Source organism: Rutidosis leptorrhynchoides, chromosome 4, assembly GCF_046630445.1.
Source record: "Rutidosis leptorrhynchoides isolate AG116_Rl617_1_P2 chromosome 4, CSIRO_AGI_Rlap_v1, whole genome shotgun sequence".
Lineage (NCBI taxonomy): Eukaryota > Viridiplantae > Streptophyta > Magnoliopsida > Asterales > Asteraceae > Rutidosis > Rutidosis leptorrhynchoides.
Window position 1 is genome coordinate 16,580,748 of NC_092336.1, and position 15,850 is coordinate 16,596,597.

At 36.4% G+C, this 15,850-nt stretch overlaps 1 protein-coding gene across 3 annotated transcripts; it reads right to left on the bottom strand.

The window, feature by feature from the left end:
• Positions 1 to 1,739: 1,739 nt before the first annotated feature.
• Positions 1,740 to 14,666, bottom strand: LOC139904524 (vignain-like). 3 transcript variants are annotated; one of them, XM_071886434.1, is made up of 6 exons: positions 14,262 to 14,666; positions 12,994 to 13,071; positions 3,176 to 3,574; positions 2,586 to 2,821; positions 2,304 to 2,444; positions 1,740 to 2,210 (listed from the first exon to the last, which is right to left on the bottom strand). In XM_071886434.1, exons 2-6 carry the CDS (start codon positions 13,031 to 13,033, stop codon positions 1,968 to 1,970), a joined length of 1,059 nt encoding a protein of 352 aa, XP_071742535.1. In that variant the 5' UTR covers positions 13,034 to 13,071; positions 14,262 to 14,666; the 3' UTR covers positions 1,740 to 1,967. The 3 variants fall into 3 exon arrangements, with proteins under 3 accessions (XP_071742535.1, XP_071742536.1, XP_071742534.1); XM_071886435.1 differs by lacking the exon at positions 12,994 to 13,071 and having other exon boundaries at positions 14,262 to 14,663; XM_071886433.1 differs by lacking the exons at positions 12,994 to 13,071; positions 14,262 to 14,666 and having other exon boundaries at positions 3,176 to 4,061.
• Positions 14,667 to 15,850: the final 1,184 nt, after the last annotated feature.

Below are 15,850 nucleotides of genomic sequence, written 5' to 3' on the forward strand. Positions count from 1 at the left end.
AACGAGTACCTTTACTACTGCTCTCTTGAGTCTTTACTTTATCATCATTCTTCTTGTATCTGGTTCCACCTTTATACTTTGAATTCCACTTACTTTTATTGACATAGAGTGCCTTTTCTTCGGCCTTCACACAGACTTCTCCCATCTGTTTTGTCAACGACTCCTGACCGCTAAGCAAGTTTCGAATTCTACAAGTGATGGTTGTGTTTGCCATCCTTGTATCGCAGCCACAAAGCTGTGAAATTCAGGCTTTAAGCCATGAATAATTATCCTTTTCATTCTGGCCTCACCGATTCGTTCTTCTGCATCTAATTCAGATATTTCACGATAAAGAGATTTTACTTTGTAAAAGTACTCTGATATTTTCATATCACGTTGCTTAATTGAAAGCAATTCACTTTTCAGCAATTGGAGCTTGGTATCATTCTTTTTCGAGAACAATTTTTCAAGTGTATCCCATGCCTCCTTTGGAGTTTCAACCGCACGAATGTGCTCAAGCACTTCTTCCTCGATCGTAGTCTTCAATACGAACATAGCCTTCCCTGCTTTCACCTTCCATTTCCTTAATACACCATTGTTATCTTCTGCTGTAGGTTGTTGAACATCATTCCCCTTCACCACTTCCCACAGATCATGTCTTTGCATATAAGAAATTATACACGTAGACTAGGTGTTGTAGTATTGGTTGTTCAAATTCTTGATCACACCAACAACTTGTAGATCAGACATGTTGTTTGCACAGCTGGCTCTGATACCAAATGTTGAACCTTAAGCTCAACAACAGTGTAATACTTGCTAAATGAAATTGAAAATATACACAGGTAAATGCACTTAAGGATTGTGATTCTTCTTGGATAGATTAACATGCTGGAAAATGACATATAAATAGAGTTACATTGTAAAAGAAAACCACACCTACTTTACTCCACTACTATTAACTTATTGAAAAGCAAATGAACCACACCAACACCAATATCATGATTAGTGGATCCATGATTTGTTCCACTAACATTAACTTATTAAAAAGTAAAAGCAATAAACAGATAGTTAATCATGTCTTAGACAATTGATAATGATCATGATGAGTTGATGTTGTTATGTTTAACAAAGTCATTTCTCCACCTAAAGTGAAAACACTCTCGAAAGTAGAGAAAAATCATCCCTCTCTCTATTCACTGCATAGAGAGATTGCTTCCGAGTTAATACGAACCCAATACCACCTAATTCAATTATATGAACCCAAATTATAAATATGAAGAGTCAAACTTGACTCTAGAAAGTTTGATTTCACTAAAGTGCTTAAGCCCATTATATCACAAATTGAAGGTTCAGTGTTTAAAGATAGAGACCGAAGTATATTTACAGACTGAAGATTCTAACGAGCGAAGAATTTTACAAAGTGAAGATCAAATGACATAGAAGATTGAGGAGATCAAATCAAAGCTTATCACAAATATTCAATTAGAAAACTATGATTGGATTTATCATTGACCCAATTCTAGTTGTGTATCTATAGTAAATACAACGTACAATCATATTTTGTTGAACTGTTCTTAATTCTATATACTTGTGTTGTTATAACTTACAAACATTCACATTCACATTAAACACCAAATCCCGAGTTTGTAATCCGTATTAACTCGTCAAAGATAAATTGACAAATCTGTTTAAAAGTTTTTTTAGTTACAACTTGTAGCCAGCAATTTTAACATTATCATTGCAGCCAAAACAGAGAAGTCTTGATCTAACAAAATAACATATTCACTAGAGTAGAGTACTCAGCATTCATATACAAATCTTGGTCCAACAAAATAACAAGAAAATTATTGAACCTCTCCGCCAAAATTACAATCCTTAAACAACTACATATTTGATCTGACTACCGTAATTTTATAAGAATTCAGATTATATTGGAACAAGCTGATTGATAAACATTATCCTAATTTGTTTGTCTGTTTTTTTTCTTCTTAGAGTTCAGTCCTAAGCGGCGTATTCGAGTTCTTAAGAGGATAAGAGGGCAACACTGCTACACCGCAAAGTCCCATTTTATCCGGAACACCACGTTGTATTCGTATGAATCCACCCTCTCCCCATTTGGGCCCCCACGAGTTCTTCACTATCCAATACTTCATTCCTTCGGGAGTTTGACCATATCCGACAATCGCTACACCATGATTAACATCCGTTGTACATTGTCCAGTAAAAACTCCCTGAAAATGTAAAGTAAATGAAAAGCGATTCTAGGATTATTTATTTTATTTTATTTATTAAATAAATTGTAATTTAGTCGTTTGTTATGTTACCTGTGAATAGAACTGAATATCGTGACCATTAGCATCCATGGCAATAGATACAGGTTGGTGTGCAACTGCTTTTAGTAATGCTTCCTCGTTGCACTCAGGTACATCCTCAAATCCATCAATCGTCACAACTTGAGTGCCGACCTGGATAAAAAGAAAAAGAAACAAAGCAATAAGATATAAGGATTAACAACTAAAAATATGATAATTTCATATTCTTCAGATTGTTTTGCTATTTTATACCGAACATTTATTTCAGGATGGATGAAGTGCTAATTTATGTACCTTAGACGGATCACAGATCCCTTTTTGACATTTGTAAGGGTAGTTCTGCTCTGTAGCTAGACCTCCATGGATTTTAATGAATTCGAATGCCGGTTCCATTAGTCCCCCATCACATCCATTGTTTAATACACTATTACAATCGATAAGGTGCTGTTCTGATAATGATACTAATTGCCCTGTTTTAATCGCGTTTATTCCTTCGACTGCAACCACCGTAGAAAATGCCCAACAACTTCCTGATAACCGAAATGCATTAGATCATGACCAAGTTGTAGAGACCCAAAATTATTGGTGTATGAACATAATCAAAGTATTAAAGATTTGTCTAACACGTGCTATAATTCATGATTTAGTAAGTTGATTTAATGTTTTTTTAACACATGCCCTTAGAGTAAATGTTAGAATTATTTGAGGGTACACTTTAGAACTGAAACATTTAACCTCGAGAGGTGGATTAGTGGTTGGATGTTTATAAATATCGAATAGAGACCCAGGTTCAATCCTCACTAGCTACATTTGAGGCCTTACGTTAAAAATAAATACATAAAAAAATAATTAAATACTAACTGAAACATTTGTAGTGATGTTACCGCATTTGCCTTGATCTTTGGGAGGGGTGACGGCGTTATGATCCCTCCAATCAACCGAAGGAGGGATATTAGCGGCGTTTTGATACATGAAAGTCAAGTTGCCCTTACGAACTCCATGGAGTGCACGATAATGGCTAATCTTTGAGCCAGCGTATGTGCTCCTAAACTCATGGTTAGTCATAGCCGCAAACTTGTTCAACTTTAACTTATATGGCCTGTCCATCTTGTTTGATTTGTGAACATGGTGCACGTTGGACTTGAATACATTGAACCGCAGAGCTTCATCGTCATGGCTTACTTCTGCTATGTTATGGTGGCTCCTCCATCTATCGTACATGCCCTGCAATCCTTCCTCCGATTCAAGTTCTTTCTCATGGTATTCAAAGCTATCCACAAGGCCTAGAATTGAAACCAAAACAAGTAGAAGTAAAATAAACATAATTTTGGTTTCCATTTCTTGGATTTTGGCTTGAAAATTGTGATGTTAGAGATTATTTTAGTTACATGAAATCATATTTAACATTAAAATAAAATGAGACCATGTAATAGGTGACTTGGGGGCAAGGGGTACACTCTATGATAAACAGAGGAGGTTAAGACATAGTGACCATTTTTATAGTGCGTTTTTTTGGGGTCCAGGAATAGAAAATATAACCCTTTCTCACTTATTTTAAGGATGTTAATGGGGAATTTGGGATTTAGTCAAAAGGGTATGGATGGTTTTCGTTTTTTTGCCAAGAAAAAAAAAGGTTATGGATGGTGATGAATGTTAATGATAGTTTGGCCATGCACATTGTTCGGTATCGAATGAGAAGGTAAGGTTATTATATGCTAATTGTAATGTTCCTTTAGAGCAAACTATATGGATTTCAGACCACTTACTACTTGTATTATATAACTAAACTTTTTAATTGGCATATTAACGTTATATCGTCACAAAACACAACTAATAACTAAACACTAACTTCTCAACTCTCTTATCAACACAAAAGGCTCATTTCTTTTAACTAAAATAAAATATTTGTGAATTAAAAAAATTACATCAATAATGAATGTATACAATACGATACAAGCTAAAAATAAAAGTATATGTATTATAGGATGTTTATGGGGAAATTGTTCAAAATACATTTTTTTTAAGGGCTTCAAACAAAATACACTTTTTAAAAAAAAATTGTCTTTTTACACCATTCGGTAGACGGGATTTCTGTCTACCACCTTTATCTGTCGTCTACTACCATTTTTACAAAGTAGTAGACAGAAACAACAAGTTAGTAGACAGTGAGAACAAAGCAGTAGACAGCCAATTACAAGGTAGCTGACCGTCTACTGCCTTGTTGTTACTGTCTACTACATTGTTGTAGGTGTCGACACCAATAATACAAGGTAGTATACAGTAACACCAAGGCAGTAGACGGTTAGGTACCTTGTAATTGGCTGTCTACTGCTTTGTTCTCACTGTCTACTACCTTGTTGTTACTGTCTACTACTTTGTAAAAATGGTAGTAGACGACAGATAAAGGTGGTAGACAGAAATCCCGTCTACCGAATGGTGTAAAAAGACAATTTTTTTTAAAAAAGTGTATTTTGTTTGAAGCTTTAAAAAAAAGTGTATTTTCATCAATTTCCCATGTTTATGTTAGTAAGTGTTCTCATAAATTATCAATGGCATTGAACAACTATTACAGGGTGCAAGCATTAGGACATCATAACCAACTATACTTGAGCTAAATGGGCTAAACTAACATAGAAGCATCTATACAATATGTACACTCTAATAACTATACACTATTCGGAGGATCATTCCGAACATTCAAATTGGATCTCAAATTTATGAATAGAGATGTAGGCAGCCCATTAGTGAAAATATCGACATATTGAAACAGTGATGGAACATGAAGAGCTCGAAAGGTGTGAGCAGGTGCGTAGAGCGGGAGCCCGACATGTTCTGTAACACCCGCATTTTGGGCCTAGATGAAATGACCATTGTACCCTGGGGTATGGCGTAATTAGTGATTTTTATAATTATATGTTTATAATTATTTGGTTGTTTAGTTGTGACCAGTTTGTGACAAGGGTTCCAGAACAGGTTTGTTTATTTTATTTGGACCTCGTTTGGGCTACCTAATCTTGTGCGAAAGATTTTAGATAACTGGTAAATATCCGTGTGTGATGGGGTATTATTTTTTAACACATAAGAGTGTAATATCTGGATGTTTCCATCCATTTCACCTAATTTCCCAAAACTAGAACGTACCTAAACTCTTTCACTCTCAAACCCTATTCTAAACTAAGCTAGAGATTGAATCAAGAGGCTGTAAGGATTGATTTACATCATCTTTGTGATCATTAATCCAGGTTTGTTTGCTTTGATTCTTGCTCTAATTGGATTTTTTTGTGTTAAATGGGTTTTTGATAGAAATTAGTTCAAATCTAGTTGTGTGATGTTTAAAAACATCAATTGATGTTAGAAATAGGTTGTATATATGTTTAGTAACTTTCTTGTGCTTAAAATTTGGTCAAAAACACTTAGAAATCGAGTTTTTGGGAAAAAAAATCACAAAATCATCGAATTTGGTTCGAAACCCAGTTTGCTACAGTACCCGAATTGCTACAGTGTCACTATTTGCTGCAGTACCGAGTTGCTACAGTGTTCGGAAACCACTGTTCGCTACAGTACCCGAGTTGCTACAGTGTCACTATTTGCTACAGTACCGAGTTGCTACAATGTCACTATTTGCTACAGTGTTCGGAAACCACTATTTGCTACAGTACCTTTTATGAAATTGAAACGGGCGTAACTTTCAAAACGTAACTCCGTTTTTGATGAATAAACTATCGTTAGAATCGTAATAAAGAATACTTTTCAATGGTGAACTTTTAAGAAACTAGATCAAACTGTTTTTGGGTCGGAAAAGGAGTTTTAGTGTGTATGTCGTGTTTTGCACGCACCTGTATGCCATTATTGAATGGAGTCATGATGTAGACTCATAAAATTATGAATATATGGTGTTATGACCTAGTTTATAGTATGATTTGCTTATACTATTGATTGAGATATGTATATTGACTTCGTTATGTTGTTCTCAGGTGATAAGAACAAGGAAGAAGCTCAGAAGTAAGATAACTGAGCTGTAGCTGGTAATCGGTGAGTGGGATTATCTCCGGGTGTAGTATAGAGTAGCAAGTTGTGCTACTATGTTATACTGTTTTAGTTGCTATACTTAGTAGATATGTTGTAATAAAGATCATTGTAGAGTTGCCATGCTAGTCGTAGGGACAGTTGTTCGTAGTGGTAGTTGCTTAACAGTTGTGTGCACAAGTTGTAGTTGCCTGTTGGAACCTATTGTTGTTAGGTTCAGCTCAGAGAGGTCAACCTTGTTGTGGTTGGGTCCAGTTGGCTACTGTTTGTTGAGTATAGTACTGAATGACGCATCACCTGCGTGTGGATTTACTATACTGGAGATTCAGTAGTAAGGACTTTCGGTAGACGCTAGACTGATCAGCTAGTGGTCGTGTGCTCGTACAAGCCGCCGAGTCTCTAGTTGGAGCATAGTTGCTAGTTGATAGTTGCCAAATGATTAGTTGTTAGTTGACGGTTTCCTGTTATGGATGGTTGTAGTTGTACAAGTTGGTACTGTATGCTAGATCTGTTAGATGATTCCATTCACTTAGCCTCGTGCTAACCCCCTCACCTCCTCCCTTGCAGGTTTTGGATCTTAGTGCTGGTAGGGACGGGAGTTGGGTTGACGATATGTTTGACAAGACGAACTCTGATGTCTTAACCTTTATAAATATGTAACTAGTTGTTTAACGTAACACCGGTGGTTTGTAATAAGTAACTAGCTAATGATTTGTGATAATCATGTTTGTAATTAACTAAGGGTATTTATGTGAATTAAGACTTCCGCTGTGATTTTTAAAAAAAAAAAAAAATCAGGGTGTCACAACTTGGTATCAGAGCATAGGTTTGGCCGCATGTACATTGGGTTGAATGTCATGTTCCCAAACCTTGTGTTGTGTCAAACATATCTGAGGGGACGGGTTAAGTGAATGTAGGGATTACATGTGTTAGTTGATAGGTACTAACCTGTTTTCCACTAAGAGTTTGTGTGAGTTGTTGTGGTAGTACAGATATGGCAGATAATACAGGAAACGCAACTGGTCCGTCAGCCCCCGGAACATTCAGAGCCCCAGATGAAGACGGATATGTGTCAGAAGAGGATCCGCAGGAACAAATTTTAGATTTGCAAAGTAAGTTAAAGGAAGCACGTGATCGAATAAGGGAATTAGAACAACGTCAGGTAACCGTGAATCCAAGTGGTTGTGTACCGAATCAGACGATTAGTGGGTATCCGGTGCAGTCAAATAATTATCCGCAAATTGAAAGTGCTTTCCAACAACAGCAATGGTTACCACCTCAGTATCAGATGCCACCTCAGTTTAATCAACAGTTCCCAAATCAGATGTGGGGTCCTTATCAGATGCCGACGTTTCAACAACCGAAGAAATGTACCTTCAAACAGTTTCTGAATTGTAATCCACCAGAGTACTCGGGAAGTTCCAACCCAACGGTAACCCTTAACTGGTTAAGAGAGATAGAAAAGGTTTTTGAGGCATGTCAGTGTGAACCAGAATTGCAGGTTATTTATGCTAGTCGTATGCTGAAGAATAGGGCAATGGTTTGGTGAGATACGGTTATTTCTAGTATACCAAAAGAGCAAGTGAACATGATTACCTGGGAACAATTTTATAGTAAAGTTTGTGAGCAGTATTGTTCGTCTTATGACCTCAATCGAATTAAGACGGAATTTCTGGCAATGAAAATGACACCTCAGATGACGATAGATGAGGTGATTGAGCAGTATATGGATAAATTAAGGTTTGTGCAACAGTGGGTTCCAGATGAGCAGTCCAGAATTCAGCACTTTGTTAACATAATTTTACCAGAGTACAGAACAATGGTTAGGATGGCGACGACGTTATTGCAAGCGTTTGTTATGGCCAAGATGGTAGAGGATGATGTCAGAGCAGCAAGGAATAGAATAGTAGGTTATGAGATGTCACAACAAGATCAGGTGATGAGTCATTCGGACTCTAGGTCAAAGAAGTCTGTTAAGTTGAAACATAAGAGTGGGTCAGAACAGAGTGGGTCAGCATCAAGTCAGAATTCTTGGTGTTATAGTTGCAGATCATCTCATAGTGGTCCTTGTTCAGATTCAACCAAAAGATGTTTGAGATGTGGTATTGTGGGACACGAGATTCGGATGTGTTCGTTCCAAGAGGATGTATGTTGGAGATGTCATCAAGCGGGGCATAGGTCAGCTCAGTGTCCGTATGTAAGAGGATCAAGTTCTGGGGCGGGGCCAGGAGCGCAGTCGGTATCAGTAGGTGGATCTTCTGGTTCTCCAGTTGGGCAGAAAAGAAAGAAACCACCTACAGAAACAGCAAGAGCTTATCAGATGGTTGCAGATGCAGATGTTGAATATGATGTGAATACAGGTATGCTTCAAAATCCTCGTATTGTTTAGTTATATACATGTATATGATTGGGTGTATATATATGTGTGGTAGATCAGTAGATCTTGTTAGTAGTGTAAGATTTATTTTGTTGCATTATGTTGTTTATGTTTTGGTTGCGACCCTTCGATGCCATGTGGGGTAAGGGTGACCCTTAGGTTGACTTTTTGGGATTGAGAACCGTGACTTGGATAGAGATGCGTTGAGTATGTTTGTGTAGTGGACTTTTGGACGACATGAAGTTGTTGGATAGTGGCATGAGTATGATTGTTATGACGGTATTTCCTAAGCTTGTTGGATGTATGATCTGGTTGATAGATTATATTTAGATGATTGATAGACAAGGTTTGAGTAACTATGATTGGACAGATGTTGTGATTGATTAGTCATAAAGTAGTTAAATTAATTACCGATGCTTATTGAGGAAAATGATTGGACATAAGTTAGTGAATGAGACAAGTAGAATTTTTCCGTTACGAGCAACTCAGAATGAAGGTATGATTTAGGATAATATGCTTGTGTCTGGCCAACAGGAGTATATTGTGATAAATCATACGGAATTTCTGGGAAGCTGAAGGAAATTAGGCGGCCTGTGCTATATTGGATTGTGATGTGACTGGATATGAGACGAATAACCTGTGAAGTTCTGTTGACTTACGAGACAAGTTCGTGGACCTAGGTATAGATTTTAGCATGATGACTAATTCTATTGCCTAAGCTTTGGATAATTGAGAAAAGTGGATTGTATATTGGATGACAGATCGTGAAATTTATGATACGGAATGGCGAAGAAACACGAATTTGACTCTGATTATTTGACTTGATCGTGTAATTTGTGGGCTTAAGTGGATTAACGGACGTTGATCGACGAAGATTGTGACAAGTTATTTGGTATCGGGAGTGTATTGACGTCAGGAATCTCATTTCCCTATGCAATTGTGGTGGATATTGTCGGTATCGGGGATAAGATGATAAAGTTAACCATGTGTTTTGGCGGTGCGAGTAACAATTTTTTTTTGGGTTTGTTGACCATAGTTGGCCCGATTCCGAGGACGGAATCTCTTTTAAGGAGGGTAGATTTGTAACACCCGCATTTTGGGCCTAGATGAAATGACCATTGTACCCTGGGGTATGGCGTAATTAGTGATTTTTATAATTATATGTTTATAATTATTTGGTTGTTTAGTTGTGACCAGTTTGTGACAAGGGTCCCAGAACAGGTTTGTTTATTTTATTTGAACCTCGTTTGGGCTACCTAATCTTGTGCGAAAGATTTTAGATAACTGGTAAATATCCGTGTGTGATGGGGTATTATTTTTTAACACATAAGAGTGTAATATCTGGATGTTTCCATCCATTTCACCTAATTTCCCAAAACTAGAACGTACCTAAACTCTTTCACTCTCAAACCCTATTCTAAACTAAGCTAGAGATTGAATCAAGAGGCTGTAAGGATTGATTTACATCATCTTTGTGATCATTAATCCAGGTTTGTTTGCTTTGATTCTTGCTCTAATTGGGTTTTTTTGTGTTAAATGGGTTTTTGATAGAAATTAGCTCAAATCTAGTTGTGTGATGTTTAAAAACATCAATTGATGTTAGAAATAGGTTGTATATATGCTTAGTAACTTTCTTGTGCTTAAAATTTGGTCAAAAACACTTAGAAATCGAGTTTTTGGGAAAAAAAATCACAAAATCATCGAATTTGGTTCGAAACTCAGTTTGCTACAGTACCCGAGTTGCTACAGTGTCACTATTTGCGTTTTTAATGTATTTTATTGCGTTTAGTTTGTAAAAAATTTTTGTGGCTAACGATGATGTTGTTGAAACGCAACTCGAGTCGAACTAAAAGGTATAACCCGTGAAAGATTTAAATGTTATTTAAAATTAACAATATATGTGCATCTCCGCGTTTCGCTATGGAGTTGTCGACTTTTAAAAATTTAACGGGGAATTAACGTGTATGAAAAGTACCCCAAATATTTAGCGTTTTTTAAAAAGCGCCCGTTTTGCGTATAGCTAGTGACATTGTGTTTCTAAAATTATTTCGCGTTTAACGATGGTGGTGGAAAAATTTAACTCGTTGCGAGTGCGAAGATATGGCCCGTTGAATATTTGGGTGGAGTTTGTTTAAGATTTTTTATGAGTGGTTAATTGACACTTTACCCCCCTGTTTGAGGGGTGGATTTGTTTTTTTGGATAAAGTGTGGGGTGATTTGTGGTTGAATTTGAAAGGGAAAAAGAAAAAAAAAACAAAAAGTTGAAAATACCCCGAAAACTGTTCACTTGGACTATGTCTTTTATAATATAGGTATAATATAATATAATATAATATAATATAATATAATATAATATGGTCCTATAACAGTATTAAAGACTCCAATTTTTATTTTTTATTTTGTTTGTTTGTTTATGTTACGTTTTCGAGTTATTTGAAATTTTATAAATCATTTATTAATATTTTATTAATAATTAATTAAATTTCGTTCATATTTCCCAACACCTAATAGTACTAGTGGCTTGTAACAAAAATAAAAAATAAACTGGTAATTCCAAAATTGTTGCCTGGCCTCATTCTCAATCACTTCACCGTTAACATTTTCACCCTTGACTCGATCTAAAATTCCCCAATTCAAAGTCCTAAAATAATGGTGTGATCGAGAAAAAGTTACATTCCAATCTTTAGACCTAAAACAATGCTAACATGTGTCTAATTATATCATCTCACTTACTATCTTTGTTAAATCAGTTTCCTATAAATACAACAATCACAAAGTTTTTGAAACCATAATCAGAGAAAGCAAGCACAACAAAAAATGGCATTCAACAAGATCATTCTCCTTTCACTTTCTTTAGCTTTGATTCTAGGTGTTGTGAATTGCTTCGATTTCAATGATAAAGATCTTGAATCCGAAGAATCATTGCAGGCTCTTTATGGAAGGTGGAAGAGTCACCACAACATTGAGGGAAAAAGACGTCCGGATCGGTTCAATGTGTTTAAAACCAACGCGCAACGTGTTCAACAGGTAAACAGAGAGAACAGGGGATATAAGCTGCATTTGAACAGGTTTGCTGACTTAACTGGACCCGAGTTTAGAAGTACGTACGCTGATTCAAAGATTGGTGATTTATATGCGCGTAATGGACCTCGTAAGCCAAACATGGTGTTTTCATATGCAAATGCGACTGATGTCCCGAACGAGATTGATTGGAGGAACCATAATGCCGTTACCCCTGTCAAGAATCAAGGACAATGCGGTAATACCTTTGTTTCTTTTAATGCTAATTAAATCAATAGTTTGTTAATTGTAATGATTTGTAATGTTGGGTATCAAACGTAACATACAGGAAGCTGTTGGGCGTTTGGGGCAGTTGGTGCAGTGGAAGGAATAAACGCGATTAGAACAGGACAACTAATACGATTATCAGAACAACAACTTATGGATTGTGATACAACCAATGGTGCATGTGATGGAGGCCTGCAATGTAATGCATTCAAATTTATCTCCCAGCATGGTGGTCTTGCAACAGAGGATAGCTATCCTTATGTGGGTAAAAAAGAAGTATGTTGCCAAGCAAAGGTACAAATATTCTTTATATTAAGTGAATTGAAAGTCAAATGTATTTTATTTTAACATTGTATTTGGATATTTGGATTCAGTTTGGACATCACTCCGTAACGCTTGACGGAGTTGAGTATGTCCCTCAAAGGGATGAGATGGCGATGGTAAAAGCAGTTGCACATCAACCTGTAACTATTGCGATGGACGCCTCGGATGATTTCATGTTATATAAAGAGGTAATGTAACACATAAGGTCCCTAGAAGCCAAGTATTTCCAATGTATTCATTAACAGGTTGTCCTGTACAACTTGTTGATTCATACATGTGGTCAGTGGCGGAATACAATGTTACTAAAAGGGGGTATCTGCCCCACCTGAATTTAACGGGGAAAAAAATTGTACACTAAAATAATAAAAATTTACTAAAAAATAAGGTTTTTTTAATGTTTACCCCCTGTCACTAATTTCACCCCCTCTGTAGTTGGGTTCAAGTTCCGCCACTTCATGTGGTGAAATTATCAAAAATATTGTGATGGATTCATCACTATCTTCATCAAATACGTCACTAGACTCATTCTTCTTATTTCATGACCGCAGGGAGTGTTTACTGGACCATGCGGAAGCGCTGTCAGTCATGCATTAGTCGCTGTAGGGTATGGACAGACACCCGAAGGACAAAAGTTCTTTATCTGCAAGAACTCGTGGGGAGAAAATTGGGGAGAGAAGGGATACGTACGTTTGGAAAGAACTTCGGAACCAGATGGACGATGCGGCATGTATACACAAAGCTCATTTCCTGTTAAGAGCCCTAGCACTGCCAATATTGAACTCTAGATATATAATGTAGTACAATAACATGAACCAAAGGTGGTACTTTGGTCTCATGGGTTGAACTTCAACCAACAATTTTCAAGTGCAAACTTTTAGTTCGTTCAACGCTTTGGAATAAAATGGCAATAAAAGCCGAAATTTTGTTATTAGTTTATGTTGCTTATTTTTATTAATGTTTGATCTGATATTATTTTTCTAATACGGGGTGGAATAACATATGTATTCAACGAATATGGTTTTGATATATGATGTATTCACTTCTTAGAAAATAAATAGTTTAAATTACATCTTTATTAGTCTGTTTATCCTGAATTATACACATGATTACTATCTTTTAATAATTATAATTATAATTATAATTATAACTAGAAAAAATTCGACCGCGCGTTGCTGCGGTTGTATTCGACGCGCGGTCGAATTTGGATATACGTTGTTTGGTACCTAATATATCTAGTATGTTGGGTTGTTTGTTGAACGTGTATGTATATGTATGTAAAGCTTTTTTAACGATGTCCGTTTCGCGTATAGTTAGTTGCGTTGTGTTCGTAAAATTATTTCGAGTTGAACGGTGGTCTCGGAAAAATTTAACTCGCACCGAGCGAGAATATAGGGCCCGTTATTTAGTGTTTTTTTAATGATATCCGTTTCGCGTGTAGTTAGTCCCGTTGGATTCTTGAGATTTTTTAGAGTTGAACGGTGATCTCGGAAAAATTTAACTCGCACCGAGCGGGAAGATATGACTCTCTGAAAAATCGGGTGGAGTTTATTAATTAAAATAAAAAATTGACATTTTGTACCCCTGTTTTGGGGGGTGAAGTTGCATATTGATAAAATTTTTGGGGGTGAATTTGTTTTTTTCCATGTGTGGTTTTGTTTGTCGTTTGGTTTAGTTTTTTGGGGCCAGACGGCCAAATTTTTTGTGTCAATTAGTATATATTGAAATTGAAATGAAATTATACCAATCATCTTAAGTCCCTCCCTTCTTCTGAAACATTTACTTAAATCTATTTTTTATTTTTTTTTTCAAAGGCAAACTTTAGTTAAATCTAATCTAATAATTCCGTTTATAACAAGGTATATAGATACAAATTAATTAATAGCTCAACATGAACCCATACAAATTATTAAAAAATTATTAACTATAAAGTATTCAAAAATTCTTATGGAACTTACAGATTATCCACCACTGAAGCACTTTCGATCGTAAACTCAGGGAGCAACCGCCGCCGCCGCCGACCACCTTCAACCACCTCCGACATCTTCTTCCACCTTCACCCTAAATGAATTTAACCCTTTTTGGAACCCACAATTCAGAGATACCCCTTAACGGTTTTGTGGGGTACTTGATGTTTTGTTATTTCTTGAAATAAAATTGGGGATCTGTGTGAGTAAAATTGGTTGATGTGATTGGTGGAATCATAACGGTGGTCAGCGGCGAGGATAAGGACGAGTCGAGTGTCGAGAGTAATTATCCTCCAAACGATCTGTTTATACGACGTTTGATTTGAAATGATATGATACTTGTTTGATGTATGCTAATTTTTTTGGTTTAAGTTTGCCAACAATTAATAACGACTACAATTAAGATTAAACTAACTTTCATCAAAACATGAAGGACCCCAACGAATATATGTGAACGACAACGAAAGAGCTCAAGAGAGTAAACCAATTAAACCAACCTAAATACAAGCTAATTCGAACTGAACTCAACGTTACTGAAAACCGAACAAAGAAAGCGAACCAACTTACAACATCATGATCAAAAGCTAACAACCAACACATGAATCAAATTCATCAAGAACAACAACATAAAAAACAAATTAACTGGCTTGAGAAGGACGTTTTTGAATTCTTTCATCCAGTCGAGAATATATCCCGTTGTAAGACCCGTGTAATTATTGTACATAATGTTTGTATGTGTAATTATATGACTAGAGTTGTGGAGTTCATGTTTCATACATTTAAAAAGGGGAAAATCATTGCTGAACTGGGTCTGCGCGCCGCGCAGATGAGGCGCGCGCCGCGCAACGCGGCTGCCAGCTATTCCTTGTTTTTATTTAAATTTAAACGTGGGTATTTTGGTAAATTCACATCAAGGCCGAGTTTAATGCTTGGTTCAGTAGTTTGGGAGCTCATTTACTCCCTTGTTCACCAACCTTATCACCTCCCAATTTATTTTAGTGAGAGAGTGAGTTTTAGAGAGGGAAAGCTCACTTTGAAGAGGAAGAAGAGGGTTTCTTGCTAAAGTCCAAGTTCTAAAGTTGTTCATCTCGTCATTCGCTACATTTTGATAGTTGTGGTATGCCTTAACTTTCAATTCTTGTTTTGATTTCGTGTATGGGTTAGGGTTTGTGTGAAGATGAACATTAAGACCCATTTTTGGGTAAATTGGGTGTTCTTGGGTAAATTGGGTCATGTAGACTCAATTATGTGTAAGCTAGGGTTTTAAAGGTATTAATTGTTGTTATGAAACCCTAATTGGCTAATAATTTGCTAGAACACCTTAGGGAAGTGTAAATGGGTGTGATTTGGGTATAAATGACCCAAAATGGGTGTATTGACCTTTATTGAGTCAAACGGGTCAAAATGGACCAAGATTGGTTAACGTTAGTGTTTTGTGTTAAAATCTAGTGATTTAAAGTGTATGAAGGCCTTGAGTGCCAAGAGTTAGGGTTTTTGGTAAGAATGACCCAAATTAGGGTTAAGTGTCGAAATGGGTCAAGATGACCTAGGATGATGTGTGTTATGAGTTTAGGCCAAGT

What these genes read in the sequence shown, in the direction of transcription:
- LOC139904524 (XM_071886433.1), bottom strand. Translation starts at nt 3,629, where the DNA reads ATGGAAACCAAAATTATGTTTATTTTACTTCTACTTGTTTTGGTTTCA. An exon ending in GGATCTGTGATCCGTCTAAG is followed by an intron (nt 2,445 to 2,585) that starts GTACATAAATTA and finishes CTTTTTATCCAG; the next exon opens with GTCGGCACTCAAGTTGTGAC. An exon ending in ATATTCAGTTCTATTCACAG is followed by an intron (nt 2,211 to 2,303) that starts GTAACATAACAA and finishes TTACATTTTCAG; the next exon opens with GGAGTTTTTACTGGACAATG.